This window comes from Phyllostomus discolor, chromosome 4 (assembly GCF_004126475.2).
Source record: "Phyllostomus discolor isolate MPI-MPIP mPhyDis1 chromosome 4, mPhyDis1.pri.v3, whole genome shotgun sequence".
Taxonomy (NCBI): domain Eukaryota; kingdom Metazoa; phylum Chordata; class Mammalia; order Chiroptera; family Phyllostomidae; genus Phyllostomus; species Phyllostomus discolor.
The window spans coordinates 52824855-52840421 of NC_040906.2; the positions used below are offsets into that span (position 1 = coordinate 52824855).

Sequence of the window (15567 nt, forward strand, 5' to 3'; positions counted from 1 at the left end):
GATGCTGCTTATGAAAATCTTCAGTTATCAAACAGGCATTCCAATAGGAGTTATTTTACAAAATTGTAGCAAATTATTCCAAACATATTCACAATATACAAAATAAATGTAGTCAAAAATTTACAAAACATTTTTTTCACAAGATAATGTGATCTTCACCTAAAATACTATTAGCAATAACAAAAATAATGTGTATATTGTATGCTCAGCCCTATACAAGGAACCATATGTTTTCAGAGTTTATGAACAACAGTCCTTGCCCTTAAAAATCTCTTGATTTAAAGCTGAATGCTAAGAAAAACTCCTCAGAATGTTTAAAACCCTGGCAATAATAATTATAAGGTATATATCTCTACATTATAACCATGAATTCCAGCCAGGTTATAAGATAAAGTAGACCTAAGCTGCCTTTTCCAGTGTCCAGCTTTCTTTCACTAATGCTGTCTCAGAAGGTCACACACGCCCTTGGGTGCCGGAGCCTTCAGTCCCAAGGTCTAATGGAAGTCTAACGAGAGAGCTCCTTGGGACGCAATGCTTAGAGCAAAACATCTGCCACGAGCCCTGAACGTATAGTTGAACAAACAATTGGAGTTCTTTTTTCCATACAGTATTTCAACTTCAAAAAAATTTTAATCAAAAAAGTAACATCTCTTTAATCCATAAAAATTACTTATTATTTAGATCCTACAACTATCAGAGAATTAAACTTTTAAAAGGATATGAGGTCCAGCAATGAACTATGTGTCCTGTCATTCATACACAGCTGGGCTACCATCTCTGCCCTGAGAATCTCATCATCAGACATTCCTAAAATAATTAAAAACAGAATTAATAAATCTGAATATATATAAATTATAAAGAAACAACTTATCATACATTTTATTAAGCTGTTTTACCAAAAATAAGATGAGTTCAAAATTAAAGAGCAAAGAATGCAATTCCTCAAATATAAGTGCATTTTTAACTACCCTGCAGTTTATAGTACCCTTAAATTAAGGTTTTTTAAAGGATATTCTAAAAGGAGTATTAATTGTACAATGCATCAAGTTTGACACACTGATTAAATATGTCCATATTCCTTTCTTTTATCCATAAGCCAGGTACTAACACTGGGAGGGAGAGGAAAGGGAAGAGCATAGTTAATACCCAAGTATTAGTATTAGTGTTTTTTACCTAAATGTAAACGAAGACTCAAAAGAATCACAAGAAATGTAAGAGCGCCTTCTAACATTGATCTCTCATGCTCCGCATCAAGCACTGTGTTTTGATGTTGTGATGCCATTGTCAACAAATCCACTACCTTAAATCTATAAGAAATATTTGACACAGATTTTTTGAATGTTAAAACAAAATGACTTAAATCGCAAATACTTCCTAATACCTATCTTAATAAAATTAGGCTTACCTTTCAAAAACAGATGAAATAAAATAATCTGGGTCAAGTCTAGAAGCACAAACCTTTAAAAGGCAAAAAAATAAATAAATAAAACCCATACACATTATTTCTCAATATTCAGTTTTACTTCTTATATCAGTCGTGGGTTTTTTTAAATTTCCTGTATCTTACGATGTTTTGAAATCCTGGGGAGACCTTACAAACTCAGGCAGAGACTACCCCTCTAGAAGAGAGCTAATTCCTAAATATAGTAAAAAACTTACTTGGGAGCCAGCCTCCTATATGCAAGTCAATCACCCACTTTACCTAACTCTCACACACCACACCAACATTCCCCCTACCCTAAATCAATATAGGACCAGGTGCCAGATAGCTGGGGACAGCCCCTATGCCCCCGAACCCACCAAAACTATTCAAACCAGCCAATCCTAAAGTGCTTCCCCTGTTCTGACTTGCCTTTCCTGTGGAAATACCACAGAACAAAGTCACTGTTCCAGTATTTCCCTTCACTCCTGCTTCTGCCTCCTGAACAAATCTAATGCTTCCTCTGTGGTCCTGCATGATGTGGCATGCCCCCTTCTATTAGGAAATGAAGTAATTATTTCAATAGCAATAACCTCTCCATGTTGTCATTTAGTCACCTCTACAAGTTAGAATCCTGTGGGTACAAATGAGACACTCTAAAGTACAACATCTGCATTATCAAGTCAGCTTACCTGTAACAGGTAAATGTCAGGATCAATCATGGAATTACAGAAATGAGACTGAACATAGGTCATGGCTTGTCCTTTGATTTGCAGACCATTTCTTACCCACATATTGCTGTGTATTTCAGCAAGACTTGCCTAGTAAGATAAAAATTATGTAAATTGGACAAAGAAGTCACCTAAATTCAATCTTCATAAAATCATGTTATATTGAACAATCTTTTCAAAATATTACATCTTAATCTAACAGTATGAGCCTGACATTCTGTCCAATGTTAGTTTAAGATATTCAATTCAAACATATACTTTAAAGTTTTTAAATGCTTTATACAGTCCCCTCTTTTGGAAATTTACATGTGAGTTAGCTTTCCATGATGGCTCCTGGACATACTTATAGCAATATTCACTGAAATTGTTCATAAGGAATCAGTGATACTTACACTTAACTCTTCCCTCCTCAAAAAAGAAAGCCATACATAATGCTTAAAGAACACAGAAATAAGCATAAAACAAAGCTAAGTGTTCAAACTCAAAGAATATAACCTATATCTTTAACACTCTAACTCAACCTTCAATCCAAACTAGTCACTTTCCAAATAACTGGCAGATAGGACAGGGTCATATTAGAATAAATTATCTTACTATGTTAATATTTAATTCTTCATGTATTTATGCCCTGTATCAATTAAAACTTAACCTAGTCATAACTTCATCTCTTATTCGTTCCTAAACCTCAGCGTTAAAGTTTAATAATGATTAACAAATGTAAAATAGCCAGAAAAAAACAAATATAAGTGCAAGCCCCAGAAATGTACATAAATAAAAGGTTGGCCCACAAAATTAAGGTGTTAGAACTGAAAAGAAAAAACAGAATTTATTATACAGGCTAACTTTTCTCTCTTTTATCTCCTCTCACTTATAGATCGGGAAACTAAGAATCAAGTAGGTGAACTACCGCAAACGACATAGATAATGAAATAAAGGTGGCACAAAGGCTAGAATCCATTAGGTCTACTGGCTCCCAAAACAGTCTATAAAGTTCCTTTGTAAGTAAATAGAAGGAGGAACCCCCCCAAAATCAAAATTTATTTATAAAAAATTGTGTATTCATTCTTACATGTTTAAACTTCAGTCACCTTCAAGTACTCCCCATTTGATACAATATACCTATCAAGACATTTTTTCCACTGCTCAAAACAATTTTTGAACTCCTCAAGTTTGATGCCTTTTTGTGTTTCTGCCATTTTTTGTTTCACCTCTTCCATATCAGCAAAATGTTTCCCTTTGAGGAATTTTTTCATCCAGGGAAACAAAAAAAGTCGCTCAGAGTTAAACTGGGTGCACAGGAAGGGTGGAGCATGGGGTCATGTCATTTTTGGTCAAAAACTACTGAACACTCAGCACCGAGTGGGCAGGTGCACTCATAAATCGCCCATCATGAATGGGCAAATGCATTGAAAGAGCCTTCAAAAACATTTCACTGAAGCCAAACACAGCCTCTCACAATGCCAGCTGGTACACTGAAAGGGATGGGTTCCTAGAACATTCACTTAATGGGGGAAGCCTGTACTACAAAAGGCCCACCCTCCAGAAGATAATTCCATTGGGGCAGGGGGGCGCTCCTTGTATAGTGAAAAGAATTCCTAGGAAAACTGTAACTAAATATACATCACATAAAAGCAAAAACACCTAAATATAATCTGGCAAAAATACCAAAACTGAGTTTAAATTTTTTTCAAGCATTTCACTATAAAAACAATGGTAAAAGGATAAAAATAAAGAAAGACTCATTTAACCAAAGAATTCCATTCAAAATGTTTTAAAAACCTGAATACATACTTGAATTTGGAGTGGGTGAATCATTAGTTTCATTAGCATTTCCTGATCAGGTAAAACAGAATCCAAATCTAGTTCTTGACATTTCACAGCCTATAAATTATAATTAGAAAGTTATTAATTCAATACTTATTTTTAATGTTAGGAAAAAGAATGTTTAATGACAGTCTTACCTTACTCAAAAACATAGCATAGTAACGATGTAGTGGCAGATGAAAAGTTACTTGGTTTGGTGCTGGCTGGAATAAACAAACAAAATCCATAAGTCAAAGAATGGTTTATGAAAGTTCAAAGGAAGTTTTGAAATGCTAAATCCACATTTTCACCTTGATTTATTCCTCTATATTTAAATCAAAACTTAAAATTTTAGAAGATACAGCTTTAAAAACTGCTGTAAATAAAATAATTCCATTTTAAACACCTAAATAATGCAAGTTCCTTAAAGGCAGAAATTGTATACTACTCAACTCTGAATCCTCTGAAGCATCTAGCACACAACAAGAGGTGAGAGAGCCGTCCCATTTGGGAATCTTCAAAGGTATGCATACCGAGCACATAGTAGGAATAAGAACAATAATGGCAGCTAACAGTCATTGAGTACTTACCATGTGCCAGTCCCTCACTTTATTCATATTTCCCCATTTAATCTTTCCCCAAACCCTACAGAGTAAAAACTACTAATTTTCCTGTTTAGGAAACTTAAGTAACTTCCTAACAAGTGGAAGGAGCTAGTCTGGACTCCACTGTTACATTCAGAGTGTTAAGAGGCTTTGACTACAGTCCTAAATTGAGTACAGGTGAAGTGCTTGCTTAGGTTCCTTCATGACCTAGAGGAGATGTTCCCCATATCAATGCCAAACACACAGGCTCCACAAGAAAACTTAGTACTGCATAAATTATGGACTTTTGGCACCCTTGTGAATATTGTGAAATTTGTATTTAAATCTGTGAATCCCAAGGGTCATGCCATCAATATAGGGCAAAAGCACACAACAGTTCTTTCTTAAACAAATAAGAAAATTAAAAATTAAAAAGGCATTGTTTTTAATGTGTCTATAAATTTTAGTAAAGTTTTTTTGTGTAAAAAAAATCTTATCCAGAACATTCGGATAATTGTCTTAATGTGGTATCCATAAAGAGTTATGAAGAGTTGCAATATGTCACCATCTCTGAGTTTTTTAAAAACCGATATGAGAATAACATCCTCCTCAGTACACGAATAAAAATCTAGAGTAAGTTATTCTAATAAGTTTGCCTTCCATAAAAAGGAATAAATTCTGACACATGCTACAACATAGATGAACCTTGAGGACATTATGCCAAGTGAAATAAACCAGTCACAAAGAGACAAATACTATGTGACTCCACTTACATGAGGTACTTAATGAAAATCATAGAAACAAAAAGTAGGGGAGCTTAATGGGTATAGTTCCAGTTTCGGGGGAAAAAAAGACAACAGAGGTTCCATCTGCCTAGGGTTCAGCAATCAGACGGACTCCGTTAAAGTAGTGTGAAATATGGTCTTCCTTCTACACGTGGCATGTTGCAATGCCACCTCATAAAAAAAAATAAAAGGGGCTTCTGACCGCAAGCTTGGCTGACTAATTAGAAGCAAGCCCTTTTTTAATTCATACAGAGCACATTCTATGCCAACTCGTCTCAATTCATTATTAATAACAATCACCTTTGTTTCCAAGCCCATACAAGAACAGTGACCAATTAATCAAGTTGTAACATACCGTTCCCATCAATCTCCCCCATCCTATTCATATTTGCACTGTCACTTTTAACTCTTCAAATAAAATTAATTCACTCCTGACAAATACTGAGACATACACATTTAAGCACAGGAAAAAACATATACCCTTCTCTAGGAATAAGCAAACATAATAAATGCACTGTGGAAAATGTCAAAGGACTGGTCTCCCACTTCTCTTTGTAAAAGCTTAATAATACTATTCACTTTGACTTCTTTCCCTTGTCCTATGAAGTGCTATTCATTATTTTCAATGTTAAATGAGATCTTTCAGTTCTTTTTATAAATGCTTTTATATATATTACAAATATACATACCTCATCTACAAAGTTTATAGCATCAAACCAGTCTTGAAGAGCTTCAAGGCAATATCTAACAACATTTCGAGTATATTCTTGAGTTTCCTAAAATAATAAATTATATGTTTTCAGTATATATGTATATTTTCACCTTCAAATTATATGCAATACATAAAAATAAGTTATGTACACTATATTACTATATACAATGATAAAAGTTTTTTCAAAATAACCATATTTGCCATTTCAAGAAATCATCTCTTTGCAAACTAATACTATCAATCAGTGACAATTATGAAAATTAAAGAACACAATCTGCTACCTATTATATGATATATTCCTTAAAATGAATCAAAGCTGAAATAGGTTTGTATAATATAAATCAGGTTAAATTTCAAGATATTCCCCACATATTATGTTTCCTAATGTTATTGTTTAATAGGTACAGAGCTTCTTCGGGATGATAAATGTTCTGGAAAAGGACAGTGATCACGCTTGCACAACACTGCGAATGCACTTAATGTCACTGAATTGGGCACCTAAAAACGGTGTCCAAATAATAAATAATAAAAAATAACTAAGAGGGCAGAATATATGAGTACTCTAAGTAGCCTGTATCTTTGTTTGCAACAAAATTTAGAAGAGGATAAGTATGTGCTATTGATGTTTTATGGAGAAATGGATACAGTGAAATAGGCAAGTATTAAGTAAAATGGGAAAATACATCATGATTGCCTTTGTGAAAATAAAAAAGGTAAAGAATTTGAGTAGACATTTCTCCAAAGATCTACAAAATGGTAAATAAGCACATGAAAAGATGTTAAACACTATCAGCCATTGGAAAGCTACAAATCAAAACCACAATAAGATACCATCCACATATACTAGAATAGCTATGATTTTTAAAATGTAAAATCAAAAATGTTGGCAAGGATACAGAGAAAATGAAACTCTCTTACATTGCTGATGGGAATGTAAAATAGTACAGCTATTTCCAAGTTAAACATAGAACTACCAAGCAATTCTACACTCACATACCCAAGAGAATTAAAGCATATATATTCACCCCAAAATCTGTATATCCCTGGCTGGGTGGCTCAGTTGGTTGGAGCATTTGGTCCCATGCACCAAAAGGTTGTGGGTTCCATCCCCAGTCATGGCACACACCTAAATTGCTGGTTCAATCCATGGTCGGGGCGTGTGTGAGAGGCAACCAATCAATGTTTCTCTCTCACTTAGATATTTCTTTCTCTCTTCCCCTTCTCTCTATCCTCCCCCCACCCACTCCTTCATCTCTCTCTGAAATCAATAAACATATCCTCAGGTGAGAATTTAAAAAAAAAAAACTTGTATACAAATTTTCACAGAAGCATTATTCATAACAGCCAAAAAATGAAATCAACCTATAAATGGACAAGTAAAATTAGTATATCTATGTGAAGGAATACTATTCAGTCATAAAAAGAAATAAAGTACTGACTGATACTTACTGCAACACAGTTGTACTATAAAAACATCACGCTAAGTGAAAGAAGCCAGACACAAAAGGTCACATATTGTATGATTCCATTTATATGAAATCTCCAGATTGGGTAAATTCATACAGACAGAAAGGAGATCAGTGGTTTCCAGGACATGAGAAGAGGTTGGAATTAGGAGGTATGAGGATTCAGGATTATGTTCTGGAATCTGTGGTAATGGTTGCACAACTTTGTGAATATAAACTACTAAATTGTATACTTTAAAAAGGTTAAAATGTCCCTGGCTGGTATGGCTCACTGGATTGAGTGCTGGTCTGTGAGCTGAAAGGTCACCGGATCAATCCCCAGTCAGGGCACATGCCCGAGTTTCAGGCCAGGTCCCCAGTTGCATGGTGTGCAAAAGGCAATTTATAGATGTTTCTCTCACACATCGATGTTTCTCACCCTCTCTTTCTCCCTCCCATCCCCTCTCTCTAAAAAATAAAATGAAATATTTTTTAAAAATAGGTTAAAATGATGACTTTTATGTTATATGAATTTTAAATATATTATCTATGTAAATGTATTTTCACATATGTAAATTACTCTGGGCCTTTAAAGAAAGCTAGGTCTCACATTTATTGATGATGTCTCCTTCATCCTGTTCAGTCTCCACGTCCTGCTAATTCTTCCTTGATATTATCACGTAAATTCACTCCTACTTCCACCTATTTCTGCTATCATCCAGACCAAATATCATGTATCCAGTATCCTTGCCAACATTCACCCTGTTTTAATCTATCCCATAAGTGATTTATGTTTATAAAAATATTACTTTACACATTCTGTTCCCTACCTCTTATAGGAAAAAATTTAATGGCACTTAAAAGTTGCCATAAATAATCTGTGATAACCAAACTAAACTGGCAGATAATTCATGAATAAAGAAACTTTTAAAACCAAATATTCTCCCATTTTATCAAGTGTCTGGGCAAAAGAGTATCATTATACATACCTTCTTGGCACTAGTGTAAACTGACTCAATTCTTCTGGAGAATAATTTAAAAACTTGGTATCAAGACTCATTTAAAAGGTGGCCTCTTAATTCCATTCCTAAACACAGTACATTTAATAATCTGTTCAGATCATCTCTCTCCCCTCTCCCCACCACTAATATACCCACCCCCCAAAATTCAGTATGCATGCCACCTACTTGCTAGTTTTATCATCTTTGGCAAACTACTTAAACTTTATGAGTCACCATTTCTCCATGTGTAAAAAATGGGAATTAATACTACCACCACCTAGTACTGTTATGAAGAAGCAAATGAAATAATATATATCAAATGTTCTGTGTCACAGTCTAGCATTATGTCGGACAAATAGTTAAGTGTCCCATAGTCATGACCAGACTCAACTTCTCTCCCGTCTGCAGTAACCCAAAGGTGCCACTAGATGGAGATTTTATAGCAGGTTTGTTTTGTTCAAAAAGCAAAAACACTATTCTAGAAATGAGCCATCTTTTATCCACTCTATTTATTATAATCAATATTGTATTACTTGTTTAACTAGCCTTGACCATTTTCAAAAACCAAACAGCACTCAGGACAATCATACAAAGTAAGCTATAGGTGAGTTTCCCTTTTTGATTGCTAATCTTTTAGCTGTTTTTTTTAATATTTTAGTTGTTTTTTAATCTTTTAGTTTTCAGTTTTATAATTAGAGAATATAAACACAAAGAAATAGCTTTTAACTTTAAATAATAGTCATTATTCTAGTTTACATTTCTAAAACCTAACAACACTGCTGCTAAAGACATTCTTGCTTACAAGACAATTATAACAAAGTGATAAAGGACACTGGTTCTGAAATCAAATGGATTTCTCTTCAAACTCAGTTTTCACTAGTAGCTGTGTGAAAGTGGACAAGTTATTTAACCTATGAAAGAAAGATTATTTACTTCGTAAGAAGCTGTGAGGATTAAATAAGAATATAACATAAAGAATATAATGTAAAGAGCTACGCCTGGCATACTATAATTGCTCAATAGAACATTCTATCTAGAAACTAAGTACTGCCTTAATGGAGAAAGAACTCTCGGATACTACCAGGACAATATGAGCTTGTTTTCTCTCTGTTCGTTCACATCAGAGCTTGAAGGAGCCATAACACACTATAATCCTGGCCTTCAGAGACTAAAAATAAATTACCACCTGGAAACAATGATTTCTTGTTTTTACATACCCCAGCTTCATAATCCAAATTTATCCTCAAAGTAGTTGTCCAATAATCCTCCTAAAATAATGTCTCTTCATACCAACATATCAATCTTCCCTGTCAAGTCACTGTCTTCTGTTGGCTTCAATAATACTGAATTCTTCTGGTTTTTCTCCTTTCCCTCCACATCTAAATGTCAGTTCTTTCTCCAGGGACTACTGATCTTCCTTTTCTACTTTGCCTCATCCTGTCGCTGACAATAAATACCATCTATATTCCCATGGCTCTAAAATTTATAACCTTAGTCTGGACTTCTCTTCTGATCACAAGATGCATATAGCCATATAGTACAACTCATCCCACCTCATCTATTCCAACTGCCTATTCGCTATTTCCACTTGGATGTTTCATAAGCATCTCAAATTTAGCATATCCAAACTAACTCTAATCTCCCTAAACCTGCTTTTTCTATCAATCTTTTTTATCTTGGTACATAGTTACCCAAAAGTCTTCCTTTCTCATGCATCAACAATATCCATCTAAGTCTATTGATTGTACCTCCAAAATACATCTTCAATGTCTAAAACGAATCTTGAATACATCTTGAATTTTAAATCTGGATTTCCTATCTAGATTATCACAGCATCTTAACTGGTCTATTTACTTCTAGTCTTGATGCTCCCCACACTCCCTTCAATCAGTCCTCCCAACAACTACAGTGATCTTTGAACATTTGAACAAACCTGAACATTCTTCTGTGGAAACTATTGGGATGATTCAGAAGGTCACAGCTATGGACAACTGGCAATTGGAAGCTTCATCACGATTAACATGCCTGCTCATGCATCACATCTTGTGCAGAGTTTTCTGTTTGTTTGTTTGTTTGTGTGTGTGTTTGTTTTTTGCAAAACACTGACTCACCCAGGTGACTCAGCATCCTACAGCCCAAATTTGGTGCCCTATGACTTCTGGCTTTTTCCAAAACTAAAAATCACCTTTGAAATGGAAGAGATTTCAGGCCAGCAATGAGATTCAGGAAAATATGACGAGGCAGCTGATGGCTATTGGGAGAACTGTGTGAGGTCCCAGAGTGCTACTTTGAAGGGGACTGAGGCATCACTGTCATATGTATAATGTTTCTTGCATCTTGTATGTGCTTCAGTAAATGTCTGTTTTTCATATTTGCATGGCTGGATACTTTCTGAACAGACCTCATATTTTGAGAATTAGTAAAGAGAAATGACTGTGTTAAAATGGAAAAGAAAAGAAAGAACACTATATCATGAGGAATGGTAATCCAATGAAGGCCTGGAGGCACAGGGCGTAGGTGTAGGAAGATGAATTATGAGAAACAGGTTGAGGGAAAATTATGGAGAATCTTAAATGCCTCCATAGAAAACTCAGATATTATCCTGGAGACAGATTAGAAACAAATTTTTAAGCAAAAAAGAGATATCCACAGAACTTAGATAAGTAACTTAAGTATTGGGACAGATTACAGTAGGAAGAATCTTGTGGCAGTTAAGAAATTGCCTTAACAACCCAGATTTTTAAAATATACAGAAATAAATTAAGTCAAAAGGAAAGAAGTGGGAGGAAGACATTTCTGGAATGGAAGAGAGGATTCATGGCACCTGATACAGTTTGAACAAAGCTGGTATAGAAAGGGGAAAAGGTTTCTATATTAGACATTTATATCATTTTAAGATACCATTAAATGATATAAAGGACACAGTATGAACTGATGATTTTCAAAAGTTAGTTAGGGACCTGAGAAAACACGTCCTATAAGGACAGCTACATGAGTAACCAGAGCCGTTGGAAATTTGAACCTGGCTAGACTGTAGCAACATTGTGAGTCATCTGCATTTAGAGGATAGCTGAAGTCATGAGAGAAAATATAAATCTGCATAAAGAAGCACATGCACTTGAAGAGTATATGAAAGAGTGCCTCATAATTACCCTGTGAAGAATGACAGGCTTTGCTAGCCTTCATTTTGCTCTTTTAAAAATAAGAAAAAAGACTGAGACAGAGAAGTTCAAATAGTTTAAAATGAGTTGACCAAGTCACGTTAAGTAGAAAGAGGCAGACCCAAACCAGAATCCAGGGTCTCAAAATATTTCTATAAAATCTTGTCCAGCATGCTTATTGGTACAGGCTAGCAAGCTGGACTTCATGGTATCCACATAGCAAAATCTTAGTCAAGTCCTTAGTTTAAAGATCAAGGGATTCCATTTTTCTGGACTGTCCAAGGAGTCTGGAGATCCATCAAACCAATACTTCAAAATAAAAAAGTAAAATATATATTTATATAGGAAGACATAAATAGATAAATTACAAATAAGTATTTTCTTTCTTTTTTTTTAAAGACGATTCTTTTTTTTTTAAGGTTTTATTTATTTATTTTTAGGGAGGGAAGGGAGGGAGATAGAGATAGAGAGAAACATCAATGTGCGGTTGCTGGGGGTTATTGCCTGCAACCCAGGAATGTACCCTGGCTGGGAATCGAACCTGGGACACTCTGGTTCCCAGCCTGCGTTCAATCCACTGAGCTATGCCAGCCAGGGCTAAATAAGCATTTTCTTATCCAATTATAAGAATGTATGTTACTGCTCTTTTACCCTTAAGATTGTTTTATAAACAACTGGAATTTGTATGAAATGTATACTGATTTTGTGTCTGGAATCTTAAAAGTGCAAACTCTATTGAGAACTATCCTCATCCCTTAAAAGACAAGACAGATTAGGCAACTAACTGATAATGGGTAAAATGAAACAAAGATGAGTGTAGGAGTTCATACTCACAAGGGAAGCCTGGAAAGACATGATAATATAAATTAACTTCAACCTGCCTAAGAATAATAGTTACTGTCTCGAGTCAGCCTTCACAGAGCTGAGTGCAGAATTAAACACTGCAATATTATTATATACAAGTAAACAAATCCATGTTTTCACTTTTTTTCTTAATTATTTTAAAGGTAAATATAGAAATTAACAAAAATTAACATACCCTAACTTTACAATGTGATAAAAGCCCCCACATTGGCTGTGCGCAGGCCTCAAGTTCAGCAGCAAAGGCAGCATAGTAGGTCTGAGACTCAAATTCCACATGTTCATTTAGTTCCCGCTTGTTTAAATTCATACCTTGCAAAAATTAAAAGATATAAGCCTTGCTAAATGAAAACAAGATTTTTATATTAAAAATCAAGTAAAATACTTCTTAATACCAAACACATTCTGATATACATATGAGTGGCAATATGTACAGAAATAAGCAAATTTTAAAATACAATGATCTAGTCCTTTTGGAATTATTTATGAACTAGGTTTTCTTAGAAACACTTTATAAATTGGTTTCTTATATAATTAAATGTATTAAATAAAGAAGTCAAAACTATTTTAATTGATGCTAGTTGAAATTTTTTTATGAAAGCATTACAAAACTTCTTAGAGAATAAAAACTTCCAGATTAATGGTTTAAAATGCTAAAAAAATTACATTCTTATTCTCCTGTTTCCTTTTTAATACTTTGATATTTTTAATAACTCTCTGATATACCTTCATGAATTCTTTATTAAAGTACTCATAAATATCAATTAATTCAAATGAGACATTTCACACATAACCTGAATGATGTATTATTATCTTTTAATTAATGTTTGATAGTTCCACATTAGGCATTCTGTAAACTAAAGAAATCAATAAAAAAAGTAAAATTCATACCTTGAAAGAAAGATACAAAGTTCATCCATGTAACTAACAAACCATGGTCCTCCAAAAATCTTTTAGCCACACTTTGATGAGAAAGGATATTAATAAAATCACTGACAAGAGGCCAGTAAGTGTTATTCTTCAGTAATGCTTCTCCACAGTTCACTACCACATGTAAACTATTTTCTTCATCTAAAACAGACACACACAGCCCAAAATAAGTTTTTTTAAAAAGTTTACAATGACACAGATTATACACTTTAGAATCAGAGACACCTAAGTTCAAACCCCAGCCTGCCATTTAATACCTACATGGCTTTAAGCATGTTACTTAGACTCTGAATCAATGTCTACATCTGTAAATGGAAAAAGACCCATGTCTTAAGGGAATTAAATATGTTAACATAATATTGTACTTAACACATTATAAAAATTTTTACCCTATGTTTAACATACTATGTTTATAAAATATTTTGATTCTGACAAAAAACATTTCAATCCCAATCAATAAAATATTTTTATTCCTAGATTAATCTCATTCCATCTTATCAAATCTGTGTGATTTAAGCAATATACATGTAATTGCTTTCTTCTATTCAAAGAACATGTAAATATAATTTCTTAGCAAATACAGTATTTCAAAAATGAAAGAAAACACACATAAACTTTCTTAAGCCTTAAAAAAACCCTCAAAATTTAAATACATTGTTGGGGGAGGTGGTTATGCATACAAAACCTTTACTGTTAGATTTTTCCCACACGTGCATCAGCTCTCTTAACCTATTCCAATTTAACTGGACGAAGAAGTCCCAATTCCCACTGTAAAATACACTAACAACCACAATACACAGGATGCTCAAAGCTAGCAGCCTATTCCCTAGTATACAACCTGAGTACATATATGCTGATCCAGAGTCAGTTTTGTTTCTGTTCATGCAAGTTGTTCTTTTTATTATAATTAGAAAATTTAAATTAAAAGTATATAATCTGATGAAATCTGATGAAATACGAAAGCATAAAGAGAAACATTACACTGTATCATAAGCTTTTGAGAGACAATAAAAGTGCCTGAGAAAATGCTAAAAAAATCTTTGAGTGGAAAAACATTTTACATTCTGATTGCTTCACTAAGATCTAATGTTCCTATTCTACTTTAAAGAAACTGAAACTAAAAATCACAGATGATGCTTTACAGATATGATATATATAGGAAAGATGAAGAACTTCAGTTCAAGTAAACCATACCTTAAAAATGCTTTGCCCAAAATTAAAAGATTGGAGAATGAGCATGCATTTCTGTGCTCTAAGTTAAAATGTACTGTTTCAGATAATGTATGTATCATTTTTTAATGATTCCTCACTTTAACCAACTTATTCAACTAACCATCTACTTGTCAAACTCATCAGTGAGGAGGCTTCTACTGAACTACTTAATTTCCAACATTAAATTTGGGTTCAGTCCATGAAATTATTTTACCCAACTCTTGATTTTTCATATGAATGCTTGCCTTCTCTTAGAAAGATTTATATCAGTTTTAATTTTTACAAGGTATGAATTTAAACCAGCGAGAACTAAATGAGCATGTGGAATTTGAGTCTCAATCCTACCATGCTATCTTTACTGCTGAACTTGAGGCCAATGTAGAGGCTCTTACCACACTGACATTTAACTATATTAAGAACAAGGCCTACAAAGTTAAGTATGCTCTCTGTCAGTGCTTCTCAATAGGATGAGAGAGGGTATAGCTGCATGACAGAGAGGGGGTAAGAGTCTTTCTATAAATTATCCACACCTGAGATTCAGAAACGCCCTCTGACTGACAACTACTGCCACTGTGAGCTGGTGAGCCGTTGATATTGATGAGACAGTGCTCAGGGATGCTGGGATTAAAAAAATGTTTTAAACATTGATCACTGCTCTATTTATCCTCTGAATTAAAATCAGAGGGTAAATAAGGAGAATATTGAATATAGTTACTCAAAAATCACTATTTTCTTTTTTTTAAGATTTTATTTATTTGTACAGAAAGAGGAGGGGAGGGAGAAAGAGAGAGAGAGAGTTATACTGATATGAGAAAGACATACCCATCAGTTGCCTGTTGTACACACCCGGACTTGGGACCAAACCCACAACCCAGGCATGTGCCCTGACCGGGAACTGAACCAGTGATTCTTAAATCTGCAG

At 34.1% G+C, this 15567-nt stretch overlaps 1 protein-coding gene across 6 annotated transcripts in view; it reads right to left on the minus strand.

Moving 5' to 3' along the window:
- The window catches only part of UBR3 (ubiquitin protein ligase E3 component n-recognin 3), a 203918-nt gene that overhangs the window by 117570 nt on the left and 70781 nt on the right, over nt 1-15567 (minus strand). For all 6 annotated transcript variants that reach the window (XM_036023319.1, XM_036023318.1, XM_036023323.1 and 3 more), the window contains exons 9-17: nt 13395-13574; nt 12682-12815; nt 6013-6099; nt 4113-4178; nt 3943-4032; nt 2113-2241; nt 1406-1458; nt 1174-1307; nt 722-807 (exon numbers count right to left, since the gene is read on the minus strand). In XM_036023319.1, the coding sequence (XP_035879212.1) occupies nt 722-807; nt 1174-1307; nt 1406-1458; nt 2113-2241; nt 3943-4032; nt 4113-4178; nt 6013-6099; nt 12682-12815; nt 13395-13574 (959 nt within the window). The remainder of the gene's footprint in view (nt 1-721; nt 808-1173; nt 1308-1405; nt 1459-2112; nt 2242-3942; nt 4033-4112; nt 4179-6012; nt 6100-12681; nt 12816-13394; nt 13575-15567) is intronic.